We start from the raw sequence: 17,665 nt of genomic DNA on the forward strand, positions 1-17,665 counted from the left end.
AGCCCTAGGGCTAATTATATTTGATGTTAATTCCTTTCTCCTGTGAGTGGCTGCAAACAAGGAATGAGTGATTTCCTGTAAACCTGCTTTCCACCTTAATTTGTAAAATAAAGGAGAGCTGAAGATTGGACAGATAAAGGAAAAGTGGAACAGAAGGTGGAGAGAGAAAAAGAGAAAATGGAAGAGGGAGAGGACAATGAGGAGGAGGAGCAGAGCAGAAGCACATGGCCTGGAGAAACCTCAAGTTCTAAGGGGTCTCACAGATGTGGAAGATGGTAGAGTAGCGGTAGATCTGCCCAATCTAGGCACACAACATGTATTCATATTAATTGAGTTGTGTTTTCATTGCCAGAGCATATTGAGTTGGAGATTTACTGCAACTCTGTGTGTGTGTGTGTGTGTGTGTGTGTGTGTGTGTGCGCACATATATATAAAGGCCAGAGGCTAACCACTAGTGTCATCTCTCAGGAAATACCCTTCTTTTGATACAGGGTCTCTCAGTTGCCTGAAACTCACTAAGTAGGGTAGGTTACAGGCCAGGTAGGCTCCAGGGTCTACCTCTCTAGCCTGCCCAGTACTAAGATTACAAGTCCACAATGCCCAGCTTTTATTTTACATGTGTTCTAGGGCTAGAACTCAGGTCTCTGTGTTTGCACCAATTCAGCCATCTCCTTAACCCAAAATTCAGTTATCAGATAAAAGAAAGGAAAGAAGGAAGGCAGGCAGGCAGGCAACTTCATGGAAAAGTAAAATCCTAATGGAAAAGTAAATTCCACAAGTTTAAATATCGAGATAATTTATAAAAATATAACTGGTATTTTGAAATTATAACCTATATTTCAATGTCATTTTATAGTCACTTGACTTAAATATCTCTACAGTAATGTTCTAATTACTTAAAAATCAGTATGACTCCTTCAAGCCTACGGTACTGTGATCTTTAATCTGTAAAGTTCACATAATTACCGAACTGTCGAAACTAGGTTTCAGATGTTGACAACTGCATTCTGGGCTCTGAGAACAGGACCCTATGATTTGTTCCCTAGTGTACAGCTGAATCTACAGCAGCTGTGAGCTAAGAAATGCCAGCAACCAGTTAGGCTAGCACAAATCTTGTCTAGCATAGAAAGGATAATCTGGTTGCAAATGCAGGAGGCAAGAGCCAAAATAAATCAATCAAGAGTACTGACAAAACTGCATGACAAGCACTCAAAAAACAGAATACGTAACGTATAGCAGGTATGTGTGTTTTATTTTAAAAAGGACAAACATTAAAAAAAAAAATCCTTTGAGATTCCAGCAGCTCTTAAGAAGCTGTTTCCTATGTACCTAGAATTACAATGTTTTCGTGTGTGATTATTCAAATTATAAGGTTGAGGATACTTGAGAATATAAGTGGCAAGTCTTCCCCCAAAGTAACACTATTTCATAAGGAATTCTTAAAATGTTTCTATAAACTTTTCTCTTGTCTCATTTATTAACACCTTAGTATCTAAATAAGATAAAAATTATACACTCAAAATACAAATGATTAGTAAAATAAAATGAATTATAAAAATTATTTATAATGGTGATTTCCAAACCCTCTGGAGTTGGTAAACTCTAGCAGTTGTACTTGAGGTATGATAAATTTTAAAAGACAAAAATTGATGATTTGTATTTTTAAATGATTTAAAAATCATATACATACTTAAAAAAACAAATCACAGTGATTCACATATATACAGCCATATAATAAAAAATATAAAAAATATACCTTGTGATCCAATAAATTTAAATTAAGATTCTTGGACAAGGCTAGATATGGAGATGACCAGAGTTCTAACCCCAGGAACCACACAATGGAAACAACTACTAGTTGTCCTGACCTCCACACATGCAAAACACACACACACACACACACACACACACACACACACATTAACTTTTCTAGTTTATTTATTAATAAAACCTTGCACAATCTCCTCAAATTTTCAATAACAATATGACTATATTACTTGCAACTTTGTTGTTTTATTGCATGGACTTTTAAAATTAAGCTAATAAAACTTAGTTAGTTATATTATAGCCTGTGTCTCAGGCAGGAAAGCATACATAAATATTCATTCTCAGAACAAAAAAGTAGCTTTTCGTATGAAACTTTAATTTTACCGTTACATACTCAGATTAAATGCCTGGGTGTTTCCAGAGGGAATGTTACTTAAAGCATTGGTAGATAGGTATCTGAAAGGACAGTCTTCAAAGTCCTTCCCTAGCAGTTAGAATCCTGATCAACACTTTGCCACTTGAATCTCGTGACTTGTTAAACACTGTCTTCATCTGTCTCTTCCTTTCTCTCCCTGTTCCCTTTTCTTACTGTTTGTTTGTTTGTTTGTTTGTTGTTTGCTGCATAATCAAGGCTGCTTGAGCATGAAATCTTCCTGCCATGGCCTCCTGAGTTTTAGGTGAAAGTACTTACTATCATGTCTGGCTTCTTATATTATATGTGATATTGATTCTAATGAATTTTATATTTAGTTACAAGAACCAACTGCCAGTGTGGAATATAAATTGAAATACCTGAGTGTATTTTTCCAGTCACAGCAAAATATTTTATATTAATTAAGATTGGGGGGGGGTTAAGAGATAATATTCCTTTATTCAAAGGCTCCTAAAAGGCATGCTCCTTCAGGAACTTAAAGATAACCTGTTGCTAATACATTTCAATAGAATGATCTATTATCATTAACTATATAGTGTCAGAATGTTGGGAAAAAAAGATTACTAGATATTAACATTATCTTAGAGCAGAAAGACTAAACATCAAGGATGCTATGAAAAGCATCATTTAAAAAAACCAAAGACACTGTTAAGTGTATAGTAATAGCAATGGATTGCATCTTGAGCTATTAACTGCCTAACAGATGTTTATGCTCAACAACAACAAAAATACAGACTTATTCCTAGTAAGTAAAAGGCCTGAAAGTAGTCAGCTAAATTTTCAGCTTATATAGGCACAGATGAATAGGCAGGTGCAGCGTAAGTGAGACTCACAAACTGACATCCAGGTCTTGTTAACTAATCTAAGCAGTGATGGATAAAGCCCTCAATCAGGACTGCTGTAAGCAATCCACCATCAACAGCTCTGCTGGGACAAAGCACTATTACAGTTACAGCTGACACTGGTAACTATCTGTACTGTTGCTAGTTAATAAATCCCTAGGGAATGGGATTTTGCCAAAGAGTTCTTTCTATTTTGGTTCACCTTTATGCTACCATTATTACCAAACTTAAAAGACCTAGCAGTCTTTCATAGATTTTAAACATAAACCTAACATTTGATACCAGGGGGAAAAGGAAACATGCTACAGCTTAGATTTTCATGAAAAAAAGGGTAACTAGAAAATGAGATACACAACAAATTACTTTTTTCCAGTCTTTTCTCATCTTCAGTCCACTGTTTTGAGGAGGACTAAAAGTTCCTCTGGGACGACCTGGAAGCTGAAGGCTACTTGGGTTTCCTGCTGTTCTGGGATAACGGAACCACTCTACAGTAGAACAGTCATTTGCAAGAGGTTCATTGTAAAGCCTTTTAAAGGGTATTAAATCACTGTGGTTCACTAATGTTTTGTATATTTGGAGTTTGGTAAGTAAAAATTTAAGAATTTAACTGTACAGGGAATATAAAAGTTTAATACCTAAAATGATTATGATTGCAGCTGAACCGGGGGGGGGGGGGTGGGCGGGGGAGAACCCACTTTTTATTAAATACCCAAACGTCCACTTAACATGGTGACAAGAAAGCATGATTCCTTAGTTCTTCTTCCAGGACACCCCTAAAGGTGAACGGAGACAACTTACTGCACAAAATTGTCCTCTGAGCCCTACAAACTTGCTCTAGGTAGCACATATTCGACCATACACACAATACATAAAAACTTGAAGACTCACTTTACATAGCTTCCAAACTAAATAAGGTTTATTAAGTAAATTTAAACAATAAAGAACTTTAAAGGACATCTCCTTCAGTGTAAAATACCCAAAATATACCTCTGATAAGGAAAAAGATTTTTGCACACCAATGTTGCTAAAACATTCTGCTGATGGCTCAAAATGTGTAGAGCGGTCTTCACAGATGTCCTGCTGAATACTCTCAGCCATTTTATCTACGCTTTCTGGCTCAAATTCTTACTCAAAGGAAACTCCACTTAAGCCCTAGCTACATAGAGGGATCTTCTCTTGTGCTTAAACATATCCTAACATGAGATGGAGAGTCTTAAGTAGTATTTTTTAACACTCACTATAGTTACTACTTCCCCAGCAATTTCTCACTACAATCCCTGCTATACCACCAATGGAAACCTGTGGTAGGGGTAGCTAACCAATTTTTTTTTTTTTTTCAAATTTCTGCATTCAGTGTCTGGCCAAATTGAGACAAAAAACATTCTTTCAAGCTCTTAAATAGTTCCAGTAAAATAAAAAATTCTTCATATCTAGATACACAAAAGAAGAGTGAACTGATGGAAGCTCAAGTGTGGACAAAAAGGCTAAAGTCAAACTATTGAGTTCTGTTTTATACATATCAAGTTTGAGGTTATCTAATAGTGTTATCAAGTAAGCCGGCTGGTATTCTGGGAGTAGCCCAACTCAAGAGAAAGCTTCTCAATATGCCATAATTTCTCACCATTAAGATAATGCTGTAAAGGGAGTGAAAAACATGTCTCTCAGAAGAATCTGTATCAGCTATCATAGTTGTCTGTGGCATTCTGAAGGGCCACTCACATCAACAGACGTACAGATATCAATGGTATTCATATTCAATTCGCTAGGAGGGAGGGAGCGACTAGGGAAAGAAGGATCAAAAGGCTCTTTGGGTGAAGTAACAACAATCATCACTGATACCCATAGCATCTAAAGGCCAACTATGACAGAAAGAGTGAGTACAGAAGTCGTAGGTTTCAACTGTCATAAGGCAAAAGTTGCCAGGGGTGGGGGTATCTTAGAACACAACTGAAGGTATTTCAAAAGGAGAGTGAAATTCTGCTTCCAGTCCAAGTTAGCATTAAGAACAATGCCTAGAAGAAAAAGCCACATGAGGGGATCTAACAAAGCAGGCACTTTGCACATAGCAAGGTAAATTCTTAGCTTTATTGGAAGGCAAAAGAGCAAGTTTCAACAAACTGACAATAAACAATTCTTTGACGACTGATTCTTCTTCAAGGATTTTAATCCTTACTGATTTAATCTTTTTTTTCTTTTTTTGATTTAATCTTTTATAATAAAAAAAAAGGCCAGCAAGATGGATAAAGTAGATAAAAGCAAAGCACTTGCCACTAAGCCTGACCACCTGAGTTGTAACTGCAGGACCTACATACACAGTGGAAGGACAGAACCAGATTCCCCAATTTGTCTTCTGACCGCCACATGCACGCCACAGCACATGCATGTACTCCCTTCACACACACGCCACAGCACATGCATATACTCCCTTCACACAGTAACTGCAAATAAGGTTTTAAGTGTATATATCAATAAAAGATGAGTAAATAAAACACTGGTATATTCAGTTACTAACAAAATGTAATCATGAAAAAGAATGACACTATGTATTCAACTGCTTGTGGGCAGGGAGGCCAGGTGAAGCTGAGGCAAGAAGGTCTATCACGAGTTCTAGGCCAGCCTGAGCTACACAGCAGAGTAATGAGTCCATCTCAGAAAATGAAACTAGGCGCATGTCTTTAATCCCAGCACTTGGGAGGCAGGGGCAGGCGGATTTCTGAGTTCAAGGCCAGACTGGTCTACAGAGTGAGTTCCAGGACAGCCAGGGCTACACAGAGAAACCCTGTCTCAAAAAAAAAAAAAAAAAAAAAAAAAAAAGGAGAAAGAGAGAAAGAAAGAAAACGAAACAAAATTGTTATCATCTTATACAGTTATCCTGTAGGGATGTATATAATTACACTTATCTCTCCTGCATATAGATACACAGACAGACAGACAGACAGACAGACACACACAGAGCTCTGAACTAAACTAGAAGTTGGTAACACTGTCTACTGAAAAGACAAATGGGGGTAGGCAAAGGATGGAGACTTCTCAATACGTGCACATGCTCTCTTAATGCTAACTACAGGACCATATTGCTAATCAAAATAGGTAATTACATTTAAAAAGAAAGTTTGAAGTATGCATTAAGAGCAATAGTACATACCACTTTGTCATGTCATATGTTTTTATGCCTGGAGATAAGCAACACAAACCATTTTTTTAGAGTGTCTAAATTTAGACAGAAAGAGTAGTACAGTTATTTCATTTAATCACTGACTTAGCAAATAGGCAATCTTGTGTACAGGCCATTTGCAAGACAGTGGGGATAGAGTAGACCAGACCAAATTAGACCCTTAATCTGCTCTCATGAGCATTCTGACAGAATAAACAAAAGGAATTCAGCACATAAAGCTGGGATTCATCCTAGAGTAGGAATTAAGAAGGGTAGGATGCTTAACAATGCCAAAAAGAGAAACCGGAGTTACCCCATGATTCAAAGTGGCAAGAATGATGATAGCAGGTGGATCAGACTGCTCAGGTTCACCAAGACACAGTAACTAAGTAAAGGTGGTAGAAACCTTCAGGAAACTGTAGCTGCAACACAGATTAGACCTGATCAAAGTAACAGTGCAGGGTAGATAGAAGGTAAAGGGATACTTGAGCAGTTAAGACAATTCAGGATAGGATATGAGGTTCAGGGCAAAGAGCCACTGAAGACAACTAGGTTTCAGAGATAGGCAAAAGAATAAAGAAAATTAATGAGTGACATACATCTACATTTGGGGATTGGTTCCATTCTGGGCTCACTAAATTTGAGATATTTATGAAACACTCAGGTAGATATGTTCAGTACTCCATTACATAACATACAAATATTCCGTGTCTAGAACCACCCTACCTAGGCTGAAGAGAGAATTCACCTTACCCATATAGAGAGACCAATGAGAGAAATACTTCAGATTTAGGAGCAAAACCTGAGATACATCAACTCTCAGAGAATAGCTAAAGCACCCTTAAAGATTGGGAAGGAAAAACTTGAGGAATAGCAGGAAAATGGGAAATTCTACTTTGTTTAAATAATGACTCTTAATAAAGGCATAAGAATATGTAAGATTAAGAGCAATGTATCACTCAAAATAAAACTGCAACTTAAAGAACATAGAAAATACCCACTGTTTGGGAAGGGTCATGGGGGAGGGCATCAAAAATCTACATATAATCCTAAAACAATAGGTTTAAAAACTGAAGACCATGGAAATTAGACGGGGACCAGGGACCCGAACTGATCAATTATCAGCACTCTTTCCAAGCTGTAATTGAGCACATTTATGACAATTAAGTCTTTCATATGACAGATTATATCTGCCTATCTAAGCCTGGGAGTCCTGTGAGCAGGAAGGCCTAAAGGACTGGAGATTAGTGTCCCAATTCTGAAAGACGTCACAGAGCTAGGTAGCATTTAAATAAGCACAACAGCAGTTTAGTATTCTGTTACTGCTGACAGGATAAACTTTTCCAAAGCCCTTCCCTTCATTCAAAGCACTGACTAAAAGGATACACAGTCATTCACCAAATATTAGTCGGAGTAACTGAAAAACAAAACAAAACAAACGAACAACAGAAACTCCCCTGCCCCTCCAACCCCTTCAACATCTATAAGGAGAAGGCAAACGAAACCCTAAGAAGAAAAATGGTAATATTACATATAACTAATTATTAGACTTTTGATGCCTAGCACAGGCATAGCATAGAAAAAGAATTTAACTATAGAATCTTTAGAGACAATCCAATTGCTAAGCATCTATCTGTTAATCTATAGATGATGTTTGACAAGTCATTTTTTTTTTTTATTGAAACAATACAAGTTTTGACCAATGTGATGGTTTGAATAGAAATGTCCCCCATACACATCTGCCTGAATGCTTGGCCATAGGAGTGTCACTAGTACTAGAAGGTATGGCATTGTTGGAGTAGCTGTGACTTTGCTGGAAGAGGTGTGACACTAGAGGGTAGGCTTTGAGGTCCCAGAAGTTCAAGCCATGCCCAGTGTGGCACTCTTACTACTTGTAGATAAAGATGTAGAACTCTCAGCTCCTCCTCCAGCACCATGTCTGCCTGTATCCTGTCACACTCCCGGCCATGTTAATGGACTAATTTTCTAAAACAGGACCAATTAAATGGTTTCCTTTATATATGTTGCTGTGGTGTTGGTGTCTCTTCACAGCAACAGGAATCCTAAGACAACCGATAACAGTATTTCAAAAAGCTGTTTGTGACTAAATTCCAAGATTTATCTAAGAGCCCCTAAGTTTTCTCATTTCCTAAATAAAGGTAAATCCTTATATCCACTTCTATTTAGTGCCCCACAGTATATTACAGGCTTTATGTGTAAAAGTAACCCCCAAACCAAAAGTCCACAACTGTAAAGCTGTTTGCACACCAAACTTAAACAGAAAACATTTCATGTTATTAACAGATTTCTGCTATCTTATAGCAGAGACCTGCTAATTGTTCAACTGGTTTATATTCAGTATTGTCTGATCTCAAGAAAAATGCTTCAAGACACAAAGCCTGGGCATTCATCATAGTATGTGAACTATAAATTCACTATGTCCACAGATTAAAATCAAAGAATTTATTTCTTCCAATTGTTAAACGTATCTGAATCCTTCCCACAATAACACATAGCTCATTTGAAATTATCTTTGTTAGAATTAGTGCGATTTAAAAACAATTAGTGCGATTTAAAAACAAAAACAAAAAACAAAATCTGCTGTGGTATAGCTCAGTTGATAGAGAACTGCCTAGCATGTACAAAACTCAGCAAGTAACGGCCTAGCAAACACAAAGCCTTGGGTTCAGTTCCCAGCCCTGAGAGGAGAGGCAGGAGGATGGCAAACTCAAGGTCATCCCCATTACAGCGTGAGTTCAACCAGAGCCAGCCTAGCACACATGAGATTGTATAATTTAAAAAAAAAAAAAAAAAGCAACAAACTTAAATTCCACGCTTTAATTCATCTTCACTTTTAAATTATTGTAATTAGCATTAATTGGCCCATGATTTCAAAAGAAGCCTCGACAAAGTTTGCACGTCCCTTTCCCCTTCAAGTTCACAGCAAATTCACAAAGATTTCCCATAGGCCTCCCTTTCACATATACCCTCTGACATCAATATCCTGCATCAGGTACATCTGTTACAATTAATCTATAATCACACGTCATTATCTAGCTTATAGGACTTGTTCCTAGTGACATAACTTCTATAGATTTTAGGAAATGTCCATTATTATGCTATTATCCAAAATAATTTCACTGCCCCCAAACCCTCTGTGCTCTGCCTACTCATCCAGCCCTTTCTAAATCATTTAAATAGCAATTACAATGTTCTAAACACTCAGAACGTATTCAGAGTCTCCAGGAAGAGGAGAGCAGGCAAACACCTGCACAGAAAAAACAAAAGCCGAAATAAGAGCAGAGAAAGGGTTAAAGAGGCAGCCAGTGTATGGAAGCGGAGGACATCACTCAGGAAACACCGGTGCTAAACACGCATTCTGCAACCGAGAGAGCCACACATCCAGTCCCACTGCAAGATCAAAATATTCTATCTTTTAGTGGCTGGAAAGATGGCTGCTCTTGCTGAGGTTCTGGGTTCAATTCCACCCATGATAGCTCACAAAGCAATTTGTTAAAGCTTACTGTCTGTAAACATTATTGGAAGTGTCTCATATCTTAAGCTCATTTTAGATATCAATGGCAAAAAGCAGCCAGAGTTAGTCTCTTTGTTGTCACAGCTACCCAGGCTTTTATAGTACTCTGCCTTGTATTCATGAATAGGATTAGCTTGATTAAACAGAAGTAAAGATATTTACAGGCTGCACTCAAGAGTTTCCAAATGTGAAACTCATTCGCACAAGTGATCCCACCATATAACAAAGGTTCTTCTTGCCATGTTTTCATCTCATCTGCTTCTTAATCACTGTTCATCCTCCTAGACCCAGGCATTCTTATCCAACCCAATTGTCTTTTTCTGTAGTACTGTCTCTCTAATCTATCACTAATCACTGGCTAACTCCTATTACTGACTTCAGGAGATTAAGTCGTACAGGACTTTCCAAGTGTCCTAGAAACTAATTCCAAGATCCTTACCTTACCTTTGCTTCCAAATCGTTAACAAGGAATTCTAGGTACCCCTCCCCCTTCCCTGTCATCTCTCACCCTTTCACCACATTTGAAATTCCCTTTACCAACAGCCCTGTGTTTCCAGCTCAGGGGCTTCTCTCATGTTGTGCCATGAGCCAGACTGCTGCCTCCTCCAGCCCTCAAGGCAATCATGATCCACTATTTACACTTTACTCTCCATGAAGTCTTGCCAGGTCTCCTTCATTAGGAGAGCCAACTTTTTCGAAAATGGGTCACAATCCTGGCCCACACTAGAACTTGTGTGAGGCTTGGGTCCTCTTCTGTAGAGAAGATGCAGCCTACCTTACAGCCAGTTGTGAAAATCAAAGACTGTATGTTAGACATTTAACAAAGCATCAATAATAAATGTCTTCAGATAGCAAAGCAACGAGTGACTTTTGAAAACTCTTTGACACAGGGTCTCACTTTATAGCTGGCTGGTCTCCATGTTAAACAGATCCTCCTGCTTGGGTCAACTTTTCAAGAAAGAAATTGAAGTAAACAGCAAGTGTAAAAGACAGAAGCTAACAAATAGGTAGACACTTTGTTCACTAAATGTAACCAGACACATATTCCTTCTTGGTCCTATCTTTAAAAATATTTTTGCAGTGATGACATGTTAAAGACTAATGCCAAAACCTACAAATTAAGGGAAAGACTTTTAAAGTAAATAAAGTATTCAAGGGAAGCACTGCACAACACCTGTGAAGGGAGTCTATTCTCAAATCACACTCAACTGAGCAGTGGACAGAACACTCTGTCAGCTTCCACGTCCTACTTCCTTAGTCTGTGTCTAGAAGGACTCCAACCCAGGTTCTCTAAAGGAAAAAACAGCTGTCAGGAGCCAATGACAGGCTGGCAGAAACCTATAACTAGAGTACAGTTTACACCTTTTGAAATCAGAACAAAGGTTAAAATGTAGAAAATAAAGACTAGTAGATCACTAGTGGCAAACAATGCCAATGCATCTAACTGGCATGGGCTATCAAGAATGACAGTGCTGTATGAAGCAGAACATGGGTCCTTGAGGAAAGCAATAGCATGAGGGACACAGGAAGTGTAACTGCAGAGCCTAACTCAAAACAGCACAGATGTACACAGAAAATAGCATGTGTCTATTAGGATTAGTCATACCAGTAAATGATTTATTTCTTTGTTAGAATCCTATTCATTAAATTTCTACACACATCTGAATGTATGATATAGAATAACTTAATGAAATGTTATAAAAAACAGAAATAGATATTTCATTATTTTGATATGCTACAATCATTTAAGGTCTATATTTCAAAATACCTCTTACTCTAGTAAGTGTTTGAATTTGTAAGTTTTATTATAATGGGTAACGAGGAAAAATTATCAGAAATAAGAAAGGCCTACAAAAGGTCCTATTTAGAAACACGACTTTCCAGTGTGGGGAAACTGAACCTAGGCTCTCGGCCTGGGACAAGTCAACAGTGCTTATGACTGAACCCAGGGCTTTGCACTCTACCAATGAGGTAAAAGTATGACTTCTAAGAGAGACATGTAATACAACAAAAAGCTAACAAAATTAACTAACAGTGAGTAGATATACCGTTTCATTCTGTGTTCTCATTAGGCCAGATCTCACTGTCCACACACTTCATTTATTTTGTTCTATATATTATCTGTGTGGCATTTACAACATCTATGCATTCCTAAGCACTTACATGTCTAGAATGAAAAAACACTAATGTCTATTCTTAAAGATATTTTTATTTAATTTTAAAAATGTGCCTTTGTGTGTAAGGGTGTTTGGCCTGCAGGTATGGTATGGGGGCCCTGGTTCCTATGGAAGCTAGAAGAGGATGCCACATTACACAGAAACGAATCATAGCCTGTTGTAAGCTGTCACAAGTTGAACACAAGAGTACTGGCCACTTTCTTCCTCTTCAGTTGTGACCCAAACAGGCTTAGTGTGCCTCAATGGAAATGCTCATCTGCACACTCATCATCAGGTATACTGAAGACCCTATCCTGAAGTTCACTTGTTTCATATATATCTTACACACATAATTGTTCTTTAATGTGCCCATCTTTTGAGTGTAAGTCTTTATATAAGACCAGATATCAAATTTCAACATCACATCAAGTATTCAAAATTCCAGGTTTTATAGTTTCAGACTGCAGAGTCTCATATCAGAGATGTTCCATCTGAAATAGTACTTTAGCTTTTTCTTTTTTCTTTCTTTTTTTTCCCCCCAAGACAGGGTTTCTCTGTGTAGCCCTGGCTGTCCTGGAACTCACGCTGTAGCACAGGCTAGCCTCAAACTCAGAAATCCGCCTGCCTCTGCCTCCCGAATGCTGGGATTAAAGGCGTACGCCATCACTCTCAGCCTAGTTTTTTCTTAAAAAGCTGGAGTGTGACAGAAAGAAAACTGCATTTTTTCCCCCACAAGTTGACCAGTGGAGTAAAACTTGGTTTTTATCCAGAGTTTAAATGTCTATCCTTTAAGGAAAGAATTTGCTTTGACCTCAAAACAAGCAAACAACTAGAGCAGGCACTTTAGGTTACAGAGCAGAGTATGTGAAATCAAAAAGTGGCAGAGTTCAATTGCAGAGCTTGGCCAAAGATTACCGTAATTTTGTTGCTGTTTTGTGTTTTGATAGGGCTTCACCTTGCAGCCAAGACTGGCCTCAAACGTGCAGAGATCTTCCTGCCTCAGCTTCCCTCTGGAGTGCTGCATTCTAGAGATTATAAACTACCACAACCAGCTGGTCAATTTTGTATTAAAGGCAAGTATACCTGTGACTACAAAGAATGCATCCTGAGTGCCTCATCTATTCTGGGTTTCCACACTAGTTTGCTTTTCTGTGTTCCAGCAAGGACAGTTTAACTGGCTCCTTCCTGTTTCCTCCAAAATTAAAAAATACATGCACTTGACAATGAAAGTTAATATACAAACTTCCCCCCAATCTGTCACAGAATGGAGTGGCTAGACAATCAATCAATTAATCTATCAATCGATAGATACATACTTTTTATGATACTGGTGGGAGCAAAGGTGACTTTTAAAAACCTTCCATAGCTGACAGGAGCTGATATAGCTGTCTCCTGAGAGGCTCTGCCAGAGCCTTACAAACATAGAGGCAGATGTTCCCTTATTGGACTGAGCATGGAGTCCCCAATGGAGGAGTTGAGAAAGGACTGAAGGAGCTGAAGGGGTTTGCAGCCCCACAGGAAGAACAACAATCTCAACCAACCAGACCTCACAGAGCTCCCAGGGACTAAACCACCAACCAAAGAATACACATGGAGGGACCCATGGCTCCAGCTGCAGTGTAGCAGAGGATGTCCTTGTCAGGCATCAATGGCTGGAGAGACCCTGGGTCCTGTGAAGGCTCGATGCTCCAGTGTAGGGGAATGCCAGGGCAGGGAGGCAGGACTGGGCGAGTGGAGGAGCACCCTCACAGAAGCAGGGGGAAGGGAGATAGGATGGGGGGTTCCAGAGGGGAAACCAGAAAAGGGGATAATATTTGAAATGTAAATAAATAAAATGTCCAATTAAAAATAAGTATTTTTCTAAATACCAACTGAAGATATTCATAATTTGCTACACTTAGTAAAGACAAGTTAGCCTCTGACCAGGCTAGGTCCTCTTTGAACCATGTGACCTTGGCAAACCCTGATTCTACACCCATGAAATGTTGCATCCCTGGTCTTCCCTCCCTGCTCTTCACTTCCTATGCCGTGTGAGAACCCGATTACATGTTTAGAAGCACACGGACAACTATGCCTAATAAAAACACCACCAAAGCATTACTGCCTTAGTCACCTGCAAGAGGAAATGACCATCTACAAAACCACCCATTCTGTCCTATTGCCACAAGTCACATAATTATGACTGTATACTTATATTGTCCACTTTTATCATTTGAAGTGTGACTGTTCATTAGAAGCCCATTAAATGGTATGTAAGGATGAACCAGAATAAATGGCAAAGCATGTAAAGAATTGGGTCATTTAAAATCTTGGTAAGACTATCTGCCCCAAGCTCCACATTCCTAATTGCCCTTTAAACCCCCCACCTCAGGGCCTGGAGAGATGTCTCAGCAGTTAAAATCCCCATCTCCTCTGCTTCTCAGATGCTTTAATGAAGACACTGTTTTCTCAGCGTTTATTTAAGAAACAGGAATATTTTTCTCCCACAGTTTTAAGTCTTGTGACACTCTAGTAACTATTATTTATCACACAATGTGGCTCTAGACAATGCTCTGTGGTACTTTTTCCATGAGCAAGACACAATCTTCTACATACTGACCAGGCTGCAGGAAGCTGTATAAATCTAAAGAACAGAGAATTCCTTTTTCAATGTGATTCTGGGCAGTCAGGTTTCTGTTAGCAAAACAGGTTAACTTCCCCCAGACAAGATACACAATCTAGACAGTTTACCCATGCTGACCTATGACTCAGTTTCCATTTATACAAAATGAGAATTAAATAATCTTCCAAGACTTTCTTAGCTGAAAAATGTAAAATTCCCATTGGATAACACATCAACTAAGAGACCTCCATTGACCACCACCACCTCAGCTGCGCTTTTCAGGTATTCAGCTCTGCCCAGCCCCCTTTAGGGAAATCAGTCACTGATATGACAACTTTTACTTTAATAGTGCAGCTTTAAAACGTATTTTTCCCAATGAAGACTATCTAGCTATGCAGCTATATAACTGAAAGTTTTAGTCAATGAACTCCAAATAGACTGGAATCAAGTAATAGTAAGACAAAGGCAAGAAAATGGAGGTCTCTAATTTAAGAAACCTTCCAATTTCATACCAGTTTGCCTGCGACTGACAGCAATCTCTAGACTCAGAGCCAAATTTCTGCCATATCTGACTTCAGAATACTGAGGGGGAAAGGCATTATGAAACAAAACAAAACCCAAACAACTGATAAACCAACCTGGCCTTAGATCCCTCAATTTTACTCATTTCTGAGGATCCTGACCTGAGAGGCCATGAGGAAGGAGATTCCCCAGGTGAAGGTGAAAGTACAAAATGAGCAGAGATAGACGGGGTTCCACTTCCTGATAAATTCCAGATGATTGGCTAAAAGTCTTTAAATTTTGTTAAGTTACATTTATGCACACACACAAACTCACCCCACCCCTGCCCTCTGTGAGTGTGTGTGTGCATGTGTACATCCACATGCCATGGGCACATGTGGAGATCAAAGAACAATTGGAAGGGGTTGGGTTGCTCCTCTGTTGCCACCATCAATGTCCTGGAGACTGAACTCAGATCATCAGGCTGAGTCTTTTCACCAGCCCTAAACAAAGTTTGAAAACAAAACATCCAATAATGAGCAATGAACTCACCTGTCACCCACATGTGTGTGGGGGGTTATGCAGATGTATTGAAGCAATTCCTAACGCCATTAAGCATCGTAATCCTGTAACATCCTGGCTGTGGTTGGAGTGAGAGTGGATATCTTCACATGCCTCCACTGCCCTCTCTATCCCAGTGGTTCTCAACCTTCCTAAGGCTGCAACCCTTTAGTATATGTCTTCATGGTGTGGTGCCCCCCCCAACCATAAAATTACTTCATTGCTCCTTCGTAACTGTAATCTTGCTACTGTTATGAGTCACAATGTAAATATCTGATCTGTAACCCCCACAGGCTGAGGACCACTGCTCTCCAGTGAATGTCTACTTTAGTCATATCGTTTGAAAACATAAAGCAGTCCAGTTCTGAGTATCAATGCTTAAGGAAATATGCTGTCTCATGGATGAGACAGCAGGACTTAGGAATGCAGAAACCCACTGGTAAGCTGCTTTTAATCATCAGTGAGGACTTACTGGGGTTAGAATTTTTTGAAGATCCTCAAAGATACAAATAGGCCCATTTTGGTTCATGATTTGGCCTTTGGAATCTCTTAATATATGGCTGTCACTGATAGAGAAATCAGGGACAAAGATCATACATGCAGCGCAGTATCTATTACCTGGTTAGCAGCAGGCTGAAGTGGCCCTTCTTTATTTACTCCTATGATCTGAGTTTTCAGGATATCAGTGTTTATTCAACAACTAGGTTTATTTATTTAATTTTACTTTTTACAATAACCACTAGTATTTTCTCTATCACAGATCTGTTATAGAAGGAAGGAAAACAAAAGCAGCCTCTTGAAAGTGAAAAGAAGGAGCACGTGGAAGAGTCTCATGGAGACGGAACTGAACACTTTTAATCCCAGTGATTTCCTTTGAAAGTCACCCGATTTTCAGGGCTGAGGATGTAGTTCAATCAGTGAATGCTTGATCCTGGAAACCTCACAAATTGGCAGGAAGCAGGAGCTGTTCAGGGTCCTCAGCTATAAAGCAAGTTCAAGGCCAGCCCGAGATCATAAGGTCTCCCAAACTAAGAAATTCTAAATGTTGTTTTTACAAAGTTACCTACTTTGGCTCCCTGGCATTATGTAAGTATTTACATGATGTATAAGCATTTACACTATCAGTTAGGACAATACACAATGTACACACTTACTTCCTGAGGAAAATACTTTTGAAAATACAAAGCTTTTGTGTATCACAATTTCTGCTATAGGCTGAAATTAAAGACTGAAAGAATATTATAAACCTATATCCTAGAATCACCAAAGAACCAAAATTACTTCAATGCATAATTAAAAAAATGGCATCTCAGATAAAATCACTTGACTATAGAGCTATTTTGTAATGATTTTAGTTAAGATCTTTAAGACTGTAAAGAATATACAGTTTATTATACTTCAAGTTTTGAATTAACATGTAAGTCCTATATTTGTTAACATACTGCCAACCTACATTCACCAAAAAATAAAATGGCATTAGACAGCATAATGATTGCAAGAAAGTCATCTTCAGAGAATTGATAAAGCAAACTCCAATCCAAGTAAAGAAAGTATCCCTTTTCCGTTTGGTAACTTCTAAAGCTCTACAAGTTATAATGTATTTTCTCAAAAATATATAATACACAAAATAATCCTTCCAGTTACCAAATTACTTCAGCTGCAAAGAGGGAGAGAAAAAAAAAATCACTAACCACTTCCAACACATCATAAATAACAGGAAAACCAATCTACTCATGTATACTGATGTGACTTGATCAAATTTGGTAGAAACCAAGAAATGGGTGTTTTGGCCATGCCCTTATTAATTGCGGTAAAGGATGGTGAATAGGCCACAATTAAGTAAAAGGAATTGGGTACAAGTGAGATGCAGTCAAGAATCAATTCCTAACACTAGCATTTCATTCATCCCCTTCTACTCAGTTATTTCATTTACAATATGGATGATTTTCACTTTACACTTAGAAGTGATAAAAATATTTCCCCCCTACGAGGAACCTACAGCAACATCCATAAGCAGCCTATGGGTCTTTTTTTTTAAATGAATTAAACATGTCTCTTCCCCTCGCCTTACACTTCTCTCAGTTACCTCCCCAGGGTGTGAAAATATCAACATC

The 17,665-nt window shown here is 38.6% G+C and overlaps 1 protein-coding gene across 9 annotated transcripts in view; it reads right to left on the bottom strand.

Annotated features, from left to right (window-relative positions):
• Positions 1 to 17,665, bottom strand: part of Kif2a (kinesin family member 2A) — a 63,360-nt gene that overhangs the window by 44,749 nt on the left and 946 nt on the right. The window contains exon 1 of one of the 9 annotated variants that reach the window (XM_030247166.1): positions 15,543 to 15,759. The exons of the other annotated variants lie outside the window; for them this stretch is intronic. Coding sequence (XP_030103026.1) covers positions 15,543 to 15,555 — 13 coding nt within the window. The 5' untranslated portion in view covers positions 15,556 to 15,759. Of the gene's footprint in view, positions 1 to 15,542; positions 15,760 to 17,665 lie in introns of those variants that run through there. 9 annotated transcript variants of the gene reach the window in all.

The sequence above is a fragment of the Mus musculus genome, chromosome 13, assembly GCF_000001635.26.
Source record: "Mus musculus strain C57BL/6J chromosome 13, GRCm38.p6 C57BL/6J".
Lineage (NCBI taxonomy): Eukaryota > Metazoa > Chordata > Mammalia > Rodentia > Muridae > Mus > Mus musculus.